Source organism: Pieris napi, chromosome 11 (assembly GCF_905475465.1).
Source record: "Pieris napi chromosome 11, ilPieNapi1.2, whole genome shotgun sequence".
In the NCBI taxonomy this organism is placed as follows: domain Eukaryota; kingdom Metazoa; phylum Arthropoda; class Insecta; order Lepidoptera; family Pieridae; genus Pieris; species Pieris napi.
In genome coordinates, this window is record NC_062244.1 from 6850723 (window position 1) to 6864535 (window position 13813).

At 32.6% G+C, this 13813-nt stretch overlaps 1 protein-coding gene and 1 long non-coding RNA gene across 3 annotated transcripts; one reads left to right on the forward strand and one right to left on the reverse strand.

Annotated features, from left to right (window-relative positions):
- Window positions 1-708: 708 nt before the first annotated feature.
- On the reverse strand, window positions 709-13774 carry LOC125053736 (DNA replication licensing factor Mcm2). Of its 2 annotated transcripts, XM_047655256.1 has the most exons (16): window positions 13538-13774; window positions 13184-13347; window positions 12771-12937; window positions 12230-12419; window positions 10118-10250; window positions 9479-9838; window positions 8761-8964; window positions 7352-7583; window positions 6927-7018; window positions 6503-6588; window positions 5280-5447; window positions 4310-4471; window positions 3302-3449; window positions 1930-2029; window positions 1346-1485; window positions 709-1221 (listed from the first exon to the last, which is right to left on the reverse strand). In XM_047655256.1, the coding sequence occupies exons 1-16, from the start codon at window positions 13538-13540 to the stop codon at window positions 934-936; spliced, it is 2637 nt and encodes an 878-aa protein (XP_047511212.1). In that variant the 5' UTR covers window positions 13541-13774; the 3' UTR covers window positions 709-933. The 2 variants fall into 2 exon arrangements, with proteins under 2 accessions (XP_047511212.1, XP_047511213.1); XM_047655257.1 differs by lacking the exons at window positions 13184-13347; window positions 13538-13774 and adding an exon at window positions 12665-12672 and having other exon boundaries at window positions 711-1221; window positions 12771-12880.
- On the forward strand, window positions 10321-11649 carry LOC125053737. The gene is made up of 2 exons (XR_007117619.1): window positions 10321-11394; window positions 11514-11649. It is a non-coding gene; the product is annotated as an uncharacterized LOC125053737 (long non-coding RNA).
- Window positions 13775-13813: the final 39 nt, after the last annotated feature.

The following is a 13813-nucleotide window of genomic DNA, read 5'->3' on the forward strand; positions in this document are numbered from 1 at the left end:
TAATTTACCAAAAATTATTTTCTTGTTTAAAACCATGATTTAAAATATAACTATACAATATTGAATAAACACTTAAAGATTGTTGAATTAATAATCTCCTAATTTTCTTTTTTTGTCAGATTATTAAAAATTCTGTTACAACTTAAATTACTTTTTAAAGCACAAGCTTTTATTTAGATAACTTTTCCAGGGATTGATAAGAGAATCAATGAAAGACAAGAATGATGAAGAGTTTATTTCTTCTTGTCTGTTCTACGTCCATGATTTAAGAACTGGAGTAAATTAAAAACCAATAATTTACTGAAAATAATCAGTGTGAATCAAGTTACCTACATGAATAAATGATATTTGAATTTATTAATTGGGAAATCCTTTTTGTAGTGTATTTGTGATGTAAGTATGAAATGAGTCTTCATACAAAAATTCCTATGACAGCTGTTCAACTAGGTTTTTTATTAACATTTAAGAATGTGGTACTTAGGGAGCGTTCAAGTATTACGTAACGAATTTCGGAAGGGGGGGGGGGTCATTTTGTAAAAAGTTACGATGCGGGGCGGGGATTGAATTACACGTTATTGTTAATATTATTTTCGACTTACACCACATAATAGTAACTGAAGAGTCACTAGGTGGTCACGAAACGTTTTACTATACTTGGGTACAGTACTGTACTCGGGTACTGAAAAACGTTACGGCGAGTTACATGGGGGAGGGGGGTCAATAATCTCCAAAAATTTTACGTAACGCAATTTTTGGAGATTATTGACTTGAACGCTCCCTTAGGCTGTGTCCATATTTTGTTGAGTTTTTGACTAGGTGATATTGTATATTTGGCGAAATATTTATCTGGTCAATGGGTTATTATATTCTATTTTAGTTTCAGAGCCACTTGAACTTCTATTAAAGTCCATGGATGCCAAATTACTAGCACTTTTATGTACTCGTAGGTACTTCTGGCAATAAATGCACAATGACTTTTCTTTTAGCATCGTAACTAAAGTTATTTAGCTTAAATATCCGACTATCATAAAAGGGTTTGAGGTCTGTGATGTTTATCTGTCTCGCTCGTTCTAAGAGGTCTCTTTCTGATATTTCTATGGTTGGTTGTGTGTAATTGTGTAAACCACGCATATAGGCTAGTTGGTCTATGGTTAGTTGGCGAAGGATGTAGTATAGTAGCTCGCTGTGGTCCTTCTTGTATGAGAGGTACTTCTGGAATGTCTGAAATAACAATATATATATTAGCGCTTCTATAACCACGTTATTATTTATGTACACAGGGGTTATAGACTTTGTGATTTCTTTTTACTACGACTATTTATGGGCCTTAATAAAAATAATATACCTGTCTCATAGCCCGCATGACACTGTATTTCTGTGTATCAACAAAGCTCTCGAGCATAGAACGAATGGCTAAGTTCACGTCTTCTTCATTCACTTGACCACGTAAATGCATACGTGCGTGCGCTTCACTCATACGTATCACTGAAATTCATAGATCTTTAACTATTGTTAAGAATATTTATATCGAAAGATAATTAAAAAATATTTGTATATGTCACCGTAAAATTGTAAACACCGTTAGATTGTAATCTATCGAAGTGAAACCGTCAAATTACAATCTTAAAATTGTCAAATTAAATAAAATAATAATACGCTAATACTGTTTACAATTTAAGCAGTACATTGAGGTTCACAATTCGCAAAATAGATTATAATCTAACGGTGTTTACAATTTTACGGTGACATATATATAACAAACTCATTGTTATTGTAATAATTGTATAAAAAATGTTTTTTGAGAAGTATTTTTTTAAAGAGCGGCTTTAAAGATTGAATTGCAATTGTTTAGGTATTGTATTTAAAAACATATATTTATAATCAATTCTAAATTTTCGATTTAGTTTTCTAAAAAATTTCAGCTCTTACCAGATTCAATATGTCTGACGGTAATGGGGAGACTCCCAGTGGCCAAAGACTCTTGACGCAATTGACTGTACATTTTGGCGACTTTATCTTGGTCCATGTTCTATAAAAATATATTACGTTATTTATTTTATTTTCGATATATCTGTCAAATTTGCAGAACTTTTGGAACGTTTTCCTTCAGTTTAATAAAGAAAAACATTAATTTTTAATAACAAAAAATGTTCCGTACACTTAGGTTGGTTGCAAATTTTATACGTGATATGAAATATTATATCGAAAACTTCCCCAAGTTTGCAGAACTTTTGGAATTTTTTTCACGACCAAAACTTATTTTTACAATGTTCCGGACCGCAGAGCAGGTTGCAAAATTTTATAGTTTGTTTTAATACCACTCCCGACCTTACATCAAAATTTGAAAACTTTTGGAATTATAATGAATTAATTGTCTTGACTGACTGGACTAATACGCGGTTCTAAGCGTGTAAGCGTTAAGTACTTGTTCACGTTGACTCGCGGGGGCGGTGGCGGGCGCGGTCACGAAATATCAAACATATGGCGTAATATTCAAGTGTTCACATGCGAAACGCACGTGTGGTCTAAGTAGCGGGCAAGGCAGCGACAGGCGCCGCTCGCGGCAATATTAAACGCGTGAAATGTTTGTGTGTGTTCACGTCGAACTAGCGGCGGAGCGCGGTTTACACGCGACGTCAGGTAAGTTCAACCAGTTTGAACTTGTCGCTAGAAACGGTAGTACGTCTTCAGCATGTCTTTCAATACAGAAGAGTTTATTTGTGCTGAATCTAATATGTAATCAAAACAGTTGACAGTCATCCTGGTATATACAAAAAATCTTGAAGGATGTCTCTCAAATTACTATATAAAGTATGGAATTCACCATACCGTTCTCTTTCTTTATTAATTTCGTGCACACCAATTCTATTTTTTATCATCTCCCACTTTAGATAAGAATTTTCGGTTAAAAATAAAAGAATGTCGTCCATGTTTACAATCTGTGACAACAAGTCACACTCGCTCAAACGCCTGGCGGCCAATGTGAACACGAACTCGCCACTTCTCCGCGCACGTACCCGCCGCCGCGCCTGCGCTTTCCAACGTGAACAAGTACTAACAAACTCACTTGGTATTTATAATATTAGAATTTCATTTTTCTTGTTTGGACTCTTCACTAAAGGACACACACATCTTTTTATATAAAAAAAAAAACAAGTCACTTCATGTAAATGAATATATGTATTGTTTAATAATATTAAACATAAGAATCAGCCCATCCGTTTAGAGATTCAATTACAAACACACTCATAGAATATTTATAAATAAATTAGTATAGACAGAGTAGGACAAAAAAACATACTTGTAATTTCGGATGAACGTTTTCCCTGGAATACACAATATACTTTTTCAGTAGATCCTGTGGTAATGTGTTCTCATTTTCAGTGGCGTCCTCTAGCGCAGTACCACGGTGGGATGGATGATGTCGGATGTGGGAGCTGACAACGAACCTACAATAGAAATGTATGGATGTTCTTTAGACCGATTCACCCGTGTCTCTATTGACGACTCATTGGTCTAGTTGTTAGTACCCCTGACTGCGAATCCATGGGTCCCGGGTTCGATCCCCGGCTGAGACGAACATCGATGTGATGAGCATTTGGTGCTGTGCTTAGCTCTTGGGTGTTTAAATATATAGTTATATGTCTATCTATCTATGTATGTATATTCGTTGCCTAGTACCCATAACACAAGTTTCACCAGCTTAGAATGGGACTCGGTCAATTGGTGTGAATTGTCTTTATAAAAAAAAAAAGGGTACGTGTACTTATGTACGCGCGTAAGAATTTATACTTCTTTGGCATTATTAAAAATAGTTTTTGATTTCATGCAAATAATTAATTACAATTAAATAATCAAAGACTGGAAAAGGAGTCATTATAGTCAATAAAGTTCAGTTTACATTTGAAAAATTAAATAATTAAATATTTATTATTATTTTCTAATTTTATTTAGTATTGATTTAAATATTCAATTTAAATCACTTCTGATTATAATTCAGACGCACATATAAAATTCGCACTTGCATAATGAAAACAAAATGAAAACACGTGTTTTAAATGTAGAAACTCAAACCATGTCGATAATATAAATACACAGTGAACACAGGTGCGCGCGCATCGTAAAATTTCACTCTCATCAATTTTTCATAACGCGCCTAAAGAAGTATAACTTCAAAAAAAAAAACCATGACCGTGATGGCATAGTGAGCTGAGTTTGTGCGGCAAAGCGCGCGTTGCTCATAATAATAAAGCGTTCGTTTAACGAATGGCGTTATAAAGAGTTTACACTATATACGAATATTTCTTACTTGGCCAAATGCGCGTCCTGCATTGGATCAGCTTCATCTCTCACAACACAAAGTACATCGAAACGCGATAAAATCGGCTCCGACAGATTCACATTCTCACTGAACGTTAATGACGCGTCATATCGACCGCCGATGGGATTGGCTGCTGCTATTATTGAGCACCTGTTAAAGTATAATAAAGTATATTTCAAACAAATACTGGGAGACTTAATAACAACGTTTATGATGTTTTAAAATTTTGATCTATCATCTTATTACGTATATAAAATTCTCGTGTCACAATGTTAGTTACCATACTTCTTCGAAACGGCTTGACAGATTTTTATCAAACTTTATATGTATATTCGGTAGGTCTGAGAGTCGGCTTCTATCTATTTTTCATACCCCTAAGTGATAAGGGTTGTCCACCCCTAACTTTTTATTTTTAGGTCGAATTTATAATTTTTTTATAATGTGCCATTAAAAAATACATACAACCCTTAATTTGCACCCCTCTACATTCAAGCACTATTTTTTATTATATTAGATAGTTCTTTTTATTGAACTAAAAAAATGTTTCCTAGAAATAATATACATGGCAAAACAACGTTTGCCGGGTCAGCTAGTCTAATATATAAAATTCTCGTGTCACAAGGTTCGTTCCCATACTCCTACGAAACGGCTCGACTGATTCTTATGATTTTTTTAATGCATATTCAGTAAGTCTGAGTCTTTAATTTTTTATGATACAGCATACAAAAATACATACAACCTCTTACGATCAACCCCTATTTTTTATTATTGTAGATAGTTATTTTTATTGAACTAAAAAAAAATTCCATGGGGAAAATACCCAATACGTCACATCAGTAAGTCCAACTAACCACTTACAATGAATATAAAATGCCGTTTTAATTAGTACTAGACTATTAGAATAAGTATACAAATTACTTTTATAATATAATCCTTTTAAAACTGGAATAAACCTTACCTCGCATGTAGTGATGTAACAATTCCAGCCTTGGATATCGATATCGATTGCTGCTCCATAGCTTCATGTATGGAAGTCCGATCTTGATCGTTCATCTTATCAAACTCATCAATAAGACACACCCCACGATCAGCTAGAACTAACGCACCTGCTTCTAAAGTCCATTCCCTGGAAGGTATTCATAGCAAAAATCACATTTTAGCTACAGCGATGGTACTCTAATAATTTTTCACAACCTGAAGCTAGGCAGCTATCGTACCATGGCCGTAAAATGATTGTATTTTGGTTATTTTGATCAAAACGATGGTATGGGATTATTATGTAGCATTTACTTTATAATTGAAATCTTGTAAACTTCTGTTTTTGAAGTGAAACTTCTTTAGAATCGTTGTGATTTCAAACCGCATGCAACGGAAAAAGCGACAGTAAAAAGAGACAGACACATAAATTAACAGGATTTGGCGTGAGAGAGAGTGAGATAGGAGGCATTATACAGTGTATAAACTTTAAATTAGTGTGTATTTGAACATTTTCTGAAATAAAAAAACAGATTTGATGAAAATTAAATGAGTAAGTCAAGTAAGTAGTTTAATTATAAAATTAGATTATTTATCAATTTTATTTACAAATCATTAACCATCAACTTTTTGAAGTGAAAACTTCGTACTACACTTAATTAAAAGTTTATACACTGTATAATTCTTCCTATCTCATTTTCTCCCACATTGGATCTTGTGAATTTATTTCAAACTTTTATTATTTTAGTTTTTACCAAATTAAAGATTGATATTAAAGTTATAAATAAAAATTTAACATTAAAATATATTTTTTTTTAAAGAAAAGATCCTACATTTAGATAGAGAAAAAGTCTAATTTACATATTTTAATTATAAAAACTTTGTTTTTGAAGGTTTCACTTCTACCACGTGTGAATTGGACACATGATTTTTTTAAATAAAAATAATATAATTAAAATCAAAAACTTAAAATAGCTCGTGGCACTCATCACTACAGCCGCCACATAGTAGGTATCGGCGCTGATCTATATTTACCACAAATAGGTTAAAAAAGACTACTTAATTTAATACAACTTTTTTTATGAAAAAAAAATATTTTAAAATTTGGATGGAGGTTTAATTATTGAACATCTGATGTCATTACTTATTCATGTAATTTAAACGGTAAAAAAATCAAAGATCTAATTTCACTGGCATATTACTTACCTAGTTGTAGGATTTTTCCTAACATAGGCTGTGAGACCGACTGCACTAGCTCCCTGACCTGTCGTAAACACCGCCCTTGGGGCTATCTGTAATCATTTAATTATTATCTTTGATTTAAAACAATTAAAGCAACTTTAAATAACTCTCAACTTTATTAAAGCATTTTACCCAGTAAACCCATATCTCCAAAACTACTCAACAGATTTTGATGAAATTTGTATTTTTTTAAATAAATTATGATGATTTAAATCGTTATTTTGATATGAAATTTAAATTCCGATAAATTTATGTACAGACATATATGCATACAATAATAAATCATCATCGTCGAACTGATTTTTTTTATTATATATTATAAAATATTATAAAATATCGTGTAGTTTTATATTTTCGTTATTACAATTTTTAATATTTTTTAACTTACCTTTTCAGTGTATTTCAAGAATTGTGACTTAGCTGTTCCGGGATCTCCACATATCAAAACATTAATGTCACCTCTTACTTTGTGTTTATCACCTAACATACAATAATTTTATTATTAGTACTAAGTCATATAATTGTAATTAAAGTATTCTATTAGATAAATTTCCTATATTAAACCAACCAATACAAAATAGAAATATTTAAAATGGCTAATGGCTTAATTGTATGACTTAGAGGGGCCAAGTTGGCCTAAAAAATCATAAAAACCATTTGAAAAAGTAATTGCAAATACACTTCTGCGTGAGAGATTCATTGAATTAACGAAAACAGCATTTATTTAATTTCTAAAACTTTGCTCTAGTCTTTTCCATAGACTATAGTTAACCTTAGCAATTTATATTAGTATTGGTTCAAGTTTAAACTTACCAGGATTCTTAGGTTCTCCTCCGAACAAGGCCAAAGCCAGACCCCTCTTGATATTATCATGTCCGTATATAGAGGGCGCTATACTTTGCACTATACGCTCTCCAATTTGTGGGTCCTTTGATAATTTATTAATATTAGCCACATCTTCATCTGTGAGTGACTCAACAATATGCTTACAGTCCTTAACTACTATGTAGTTCGCTATTACGACTGTTGCAAATACTGGGAAACCCTGAAAAAATATTATCTGTTACTAAAATAATAAGTAAACACAGTAACTTGTACTGTTAACAAGATAGTTTTATTATTAACTAGCTGGCCTAACAGTCGAATTTTTGTTAATACTTATTCTGCTATTCGGGACACCGGTCTAGCTAGTAACATAAAAACAAATACATTATGTCAAAAATAAAAATTTACCTTCCTGGAACCCCTCCACTAACACTTGAACTTTATGGTATGGTATTAAAGTTCAAATTTACTTTTACGTATTATTACGAATATTTTGTATGAGATTATAGACAAGTGTTGTTTTTAGACTTTTTTACTCAATATTTTTAATTTTCTCTCCAAACCATCCTCGTATTTCAAGTAATATTATATAAAAGGAATTAGCAAAATCGGTTCTGCTGCTCTTGAGTATTGAGCTTAGCAACACATTCAGCGATTCAGTGTTATATTATAGATTGTTGTCTTCAAAGGCGATACAAGCATTCAAATCAGAACACTATATCAAACAATTGAAATACTTTAAAAATGTTGCCCACGAGGGGTACATTTTTTATCATCTCCATGAGAGAATAAGAAGTGAAACTCTTGAAGATTGACATTTGCTAATTATTATCTTAAATATATTTGAATGTTGTTGTTGTTGACAATAAGAAAAAAATATTTCGCACGTTTTTATTATACAGAGTTTTTTTTTGGATTGCGGGTGAATTATTCTTTGACAGCCAGGAGTGCTTTCATAGAGTATTCGTTTTAAAATGTGTTTCAAACATTTGAATGTCTTAAACATTCCAAATTCAAAAAGTATTTAATAGCTAGAAATAAAATCTATATTCTATCTTGGTTTGAATAGATGAAATAAATATATATATTGGATGCTTGATGGATTTTAAAAGAACATAGACAATCTAAATTCTTCAATACTATTTCTGAAGGTCATGTTCATCAAATCTTCGATTAGTACGAACTTACAACTTTTATTTTATAAAAAATATTCTTTTTTTACAAGAGAACCTGTATTAATTTTATAACTTAGACTTCTAGACTCAGAATGTATACTCTTAAGGCTCATTTAAACATATTAAATTTTGTAATATTGCTTTGCTAGGCTATCTACAACTAATTTAAGTGTTTAATTAAGTAATTATTTGAAGAGAGAAACATATCCCTATCTGAAATACCTGTTCAGTGTTTAACGATCCATCATAGTTATTAGTATAAATGCCGGTAAGATCCACCTCATCACCAGGTTTACAGCGGTCACAAAGATCAGCCAGAAGTATGCAGTCCTTACTCCTGGGTATACGACCAGCTGGGATTCTACCAGGTGACTCCTGTATGGTCACCTTTTGATAATTACGGTACACAGTTTGTTCCATGTTTACCTGAAAATATGCAAATAATCATTGTCCCTAATGAATTGTAACATAGAAATTCAATATGTAAACAGAAATACAAAAATAGTTCAAGAAAAGATATTTAAGCTGACATGACATAGGAGAAAACATTTCTTCTCTCAACTTTCATGTGTATGTGTATGTTTTGTATATGTATGTATGTATATGTAGCTAATAATGCTAATTGCTAATAAAAGGCAAGTAAATTACATCTATTTCAACATCTTGCTCGGGAATGATTTGCTTCAGTGTGGTTAAATTTGCTAATAATAATCTCGAGATTAATAAAAATTGTGTTGAAAAGTGTAATGTGTAAATGTTACTGCGTAAAAAATTACTAATTTAAGAAATAATAAATTTCAAAAACTCATGAAGTACAGGTTGAAATTGAAAAATACTTCTTGCTGGAAAGTCTATTTACTAAGAAAGGCTATAGAATCAGGGCAGATAAAACCACAGGGTACGGTATCTCACTAGATTCATAAAAGCTGTCAATACTTACCATGAAGGGTCCAGAACTTTGACACTCGGGACAGGACCCAGGCTTGACTTCAGAATTCTGTGACTGTACAAAAGGCCCCAAAATATACCCACACCTGTTACAGTCATATTTGACTACTGATAATTGAGGTAAAACTCCAGTTGTAGCGGTTATAACTCCCACAGTTCTGACTAACTGGTTCAAATGAAGTTTCCGGAATGTTCTTAACTCCTCAATCAGTGGCAAGTCTGATATACGAACATGAATCTCCGAGGTAACTCTCTCATAACTAGGGAATATTTGAAGGACAATGTCTTTTGCAACTTCATCAAATATTTGTAGCATTTGAAATGGTGCTTCAGGTAGAAAGTAGGCCAACACCTAAAGATAAATAACTTTTTATATAATGACTAATTAATTGTAGAACTGGAATATGTCTCATGATCATGCATTCCCACAAAAATTAAGAAAATTAATTTTTGCAGGTCTCACTCTATTCTAGAAACAATTTCCCAATCCCAACATGTTTCTTAAATATAACTGATTTAATAGTATAAAGCCTTGTTTAAAGGTACCATTAATTATGATCATACATAAAAAATTTATCTGTTTTTCTGGCTGGTAGTTTAATACAAATTTTTTATGACATAACATATTAACCTGTTCTCGTCTAGCCAATACATCAAATTCCACATGGAACGAAGCTTGGTTATGTTCGCACATGCGACGAATACGATCTTTGTATACATATTGTCCTTTATTATTAGTGTAGGTACGGAGAAAGTTTTTAAACCTGAAATGAAGATAATCAATACATGAAAATGTTCAGTATGTAAGTTATTATTACAAATTACATATAGCTGGAGAGCTAGTGAACCCTGGGAGTAACGGTCTCCCTGTAAGGTTAGAAATTTGTATACTTACGATTTATGACATGCTAAGAGCAATAGCCATGACCTGGCAGGCGTCAGCCCTGCACGTCATCAGCCCCTTTATTTTTTGGACTGTTAAGTAAATTGAGTTTCAAAACTTGTTTCTGTAAATTTGAAAATTTAATAGGATAAAGTTTATTTATTGTACATCTTAAAAAAAAATTGACAGGCGATTACAATAAGCAGAAGTATATGACAGATCAATTAGAAAACGTAAAGTTGATGAGGTAAAATAAACTTTATCCTGTATACTTAAAATTTTTATATGTTTTCAAGTAAACGTCTCAGAGTAAATATGTACAATGCCAGGCGGTTTTGAACAGCATAAGACCTTGACAGGCGTCAGGCGTTAAGGGCGTGCGAGTGAGAGGTGTTGCGTGAATGCCTATAGTGCGAGTGAGACCGTTTATCTAATACGAAGGGACGTATACCTGCTCTCGAGCAACAATGTACAGAGAAGAATTTCGTCAGTTGTGCCAATGATTTTTACTTGTGAAGATGCTTTGAGCTATAACATTTCTTATGTTGAGTGATTACGAATTTTTAAATTAAATATTATTATCAATTGTGCAGTGATATTGTGTATTGTGGTACTTAATATTAACATTTCAGTAAATAGTGTGCAAGATGGAATTGGAACACGTGGTTTGTGTGATTTGTAACGAAGACACTGACGAAAAAACTGTACGATTTACAGAGACTACGTTGAATAAAAGTAAATCAAAGTAGTAAGCTATGATTCATCGAATTTACCACCCTGCAATCGTGAACTACATCAACAATTATTGAGAACTGCCTACATTACAAATGTATGGCGAAATTGTAATTTAAAAGAACCAACAATTCTTACACCTGAAAATAACGGTTGGAACTTAATTGATAGTCGTTACGAATTTAATTGGTTTGAGGGGAATACGGTTCCATCTTCTATATACGACATACTTTTACAAGGACCTGCTGATACTGCCACAGCACAATCGACTGAAACTGAGGAATGCATCTCAGGTAACATACAACTATTTTATTCCGTAACATTTAATACGCAGTCCTATGTAATTGAGCTTGATATTTAATTCTTAACAACCTTATTGATTCATTAAAATATTTTTTTTTACTATTTTCAGATGAGGAAAACATTGTTAAAGAATCAGATGATGATGAAAACAGTGCTAGCGAAATTTCGGATGATGCTGAAGAAAATGAATGTTAAAAATAATGTAGATTGCATAAAACCCAATAAAATACATTGCATTTACTGTATGCGTTCATGTAACATTTCTTATTTGCACGCCCTTAGCAGCTGTCCCCTCGCCTGTCAAGGTCTTATGCTGTTTGAAACCGCCTGGCATTGTACATATTTACTCTGAGACGTTTACTTGAAAACATATAAAAATTTTAAGTATACAGGATAAAGTTTATTTTACCTCATCAACTTTACGTTTTCTAATTGATCTGTCATATACTTCTGCTTATTGTAATCGCCTGTCAATTTTTTTTTAAGATGTACAATAAATAAACTTTATCCTATTAAATTTTCAAATTTACAGAAACAAGTTTTGAAACTCAATTTACTTAACAGTCCAAAAAATAAAGGGGCTGATGACGTGCAGGGCTGACGCCTGCCAGGTCATGGCTATTGCTCTTAGCATGTCATAAATCGTAAGTATACAAATTTCTAACCTTACAGGGAGACCGTTACTCCCAGGGTTCACTACCTCTTGGACTAATAAAAATTATACCGAAATATTCTTTTTGAGGGAGGAAAATATACAAATCTGTCTTTTATTTAATAACTACTACTACTAAATTTGCATTGTAATACAAATAACCAAATACAAACCTATTTGCTATCTCCGTACGAGGCCCCAGCATAGAGACCCATTCTTTAGTTGTGTATCCTTTTGTATCCTCCAAGTTCTCTATACTTTCTATACCCTCTTCCACCTGATCCTCAGCACCAGTGGCTGCTTTTTCTGCTGCTCTACGACGTTTAGCCCGAGGTATATCTCCACCTTCTTCATCCGAATCATCTTGGAACACAAAATTTTACTTAAAATACAATTTTTTGGTACTGTACAAAAGTTATTTACTATTGGGCAATACCATTATATTGCCCAACCTGATAAAGAAGGACACTTTACTAGTTACTCTAATACAAATTTGCAGGCAGCAATCTAAATCTGTTACTGTAGAAAAAGTGTGAATACAAAGAGTAGTAACTAATATATAAATCATAGTTATAGCTGTTAAAAAGACTAAATAATGATTAACATACCTTTAATTCTTGTAACAGGAGGGAAGAGTGAAAATAAAACATTTTTTATCAACATTTACAATACTAAACAAATTTAATTCACCATTCAGAAGAGATTATCACTTACCATACAGCAGTCCTCTATCATCCCTTCTTATCCTTCCCTCTTCGCGATCTCTTCGCTGCAGCTCCCTTTCAGCTGCCACACGGTCCCCAACTGACATTGAATCATAGTCATCATCATCCAAATCCTCAGCATCATACCGATCCAATGCCGGCATTGGACGATAATCTCTAAAAAATTTAAGAAAATTGCAATGCTCATGAATGTTATTACTACATTAATTAGTTTTAAGATTAGGATATAAATATACAAGCAGTGTTGATATTGCCTACCTGCCTATAAAAATAATATTTATATAATCAGATGCAATCAAAGTTCAATCCACATATGCCACAACTAACATAAACATAAAATAAAGTAAACTGAAAAAATCAAGAAGATTACTAATCTAGTTATACTATATTGTTATTACTTACGCCTCCATGTTGTCATTGAATAATTCTTCTCCATCATCTTCTTCTTCTGCAGGGTTGTCTCCAAGTATGGCCCCTTCATCTTCAAACATCTCATATTCACGAGCGGGAGAAGTCATTCGAGACCTAGCATCATCACGATCTGGTGTTTCGGGTATAGGGGAACTCTAAAAACAATATATTAAGAATGTATTAATATTATATAAGAAAGAGACTACTTGTTACCATTGTTATATAGTCATGAAAAACGTTAATAATTACTAATCCAATTAAATACAAAAACTAAGCTTTAACGATAATAAATTGTTGTATTTTTTGGTTAGTTAGCAACAGCTCATTACAGTTACACTGACTGACCATTATGCACCGAAATTAGTTCTGCTGATGTACTAAAATAGTTGCTAATCGCTACAAAAAATTGCTTATTTATAGGTTTACAACATTAAATTACAAACAAAATAAAAAGTTTTCGCTACGCTACTCCGAGCCGCGGTCGTTTATTTTGAGTTTTGACATTTGTATTAAAACCCGCGGGAATGTAAATTACGATAGGTTAAAAATAATTGCAGACAAGTGTGTGACATGATTAGTCGTAGTCTATGGTGTATAAATTCTGGGCATACCAGTTGTATG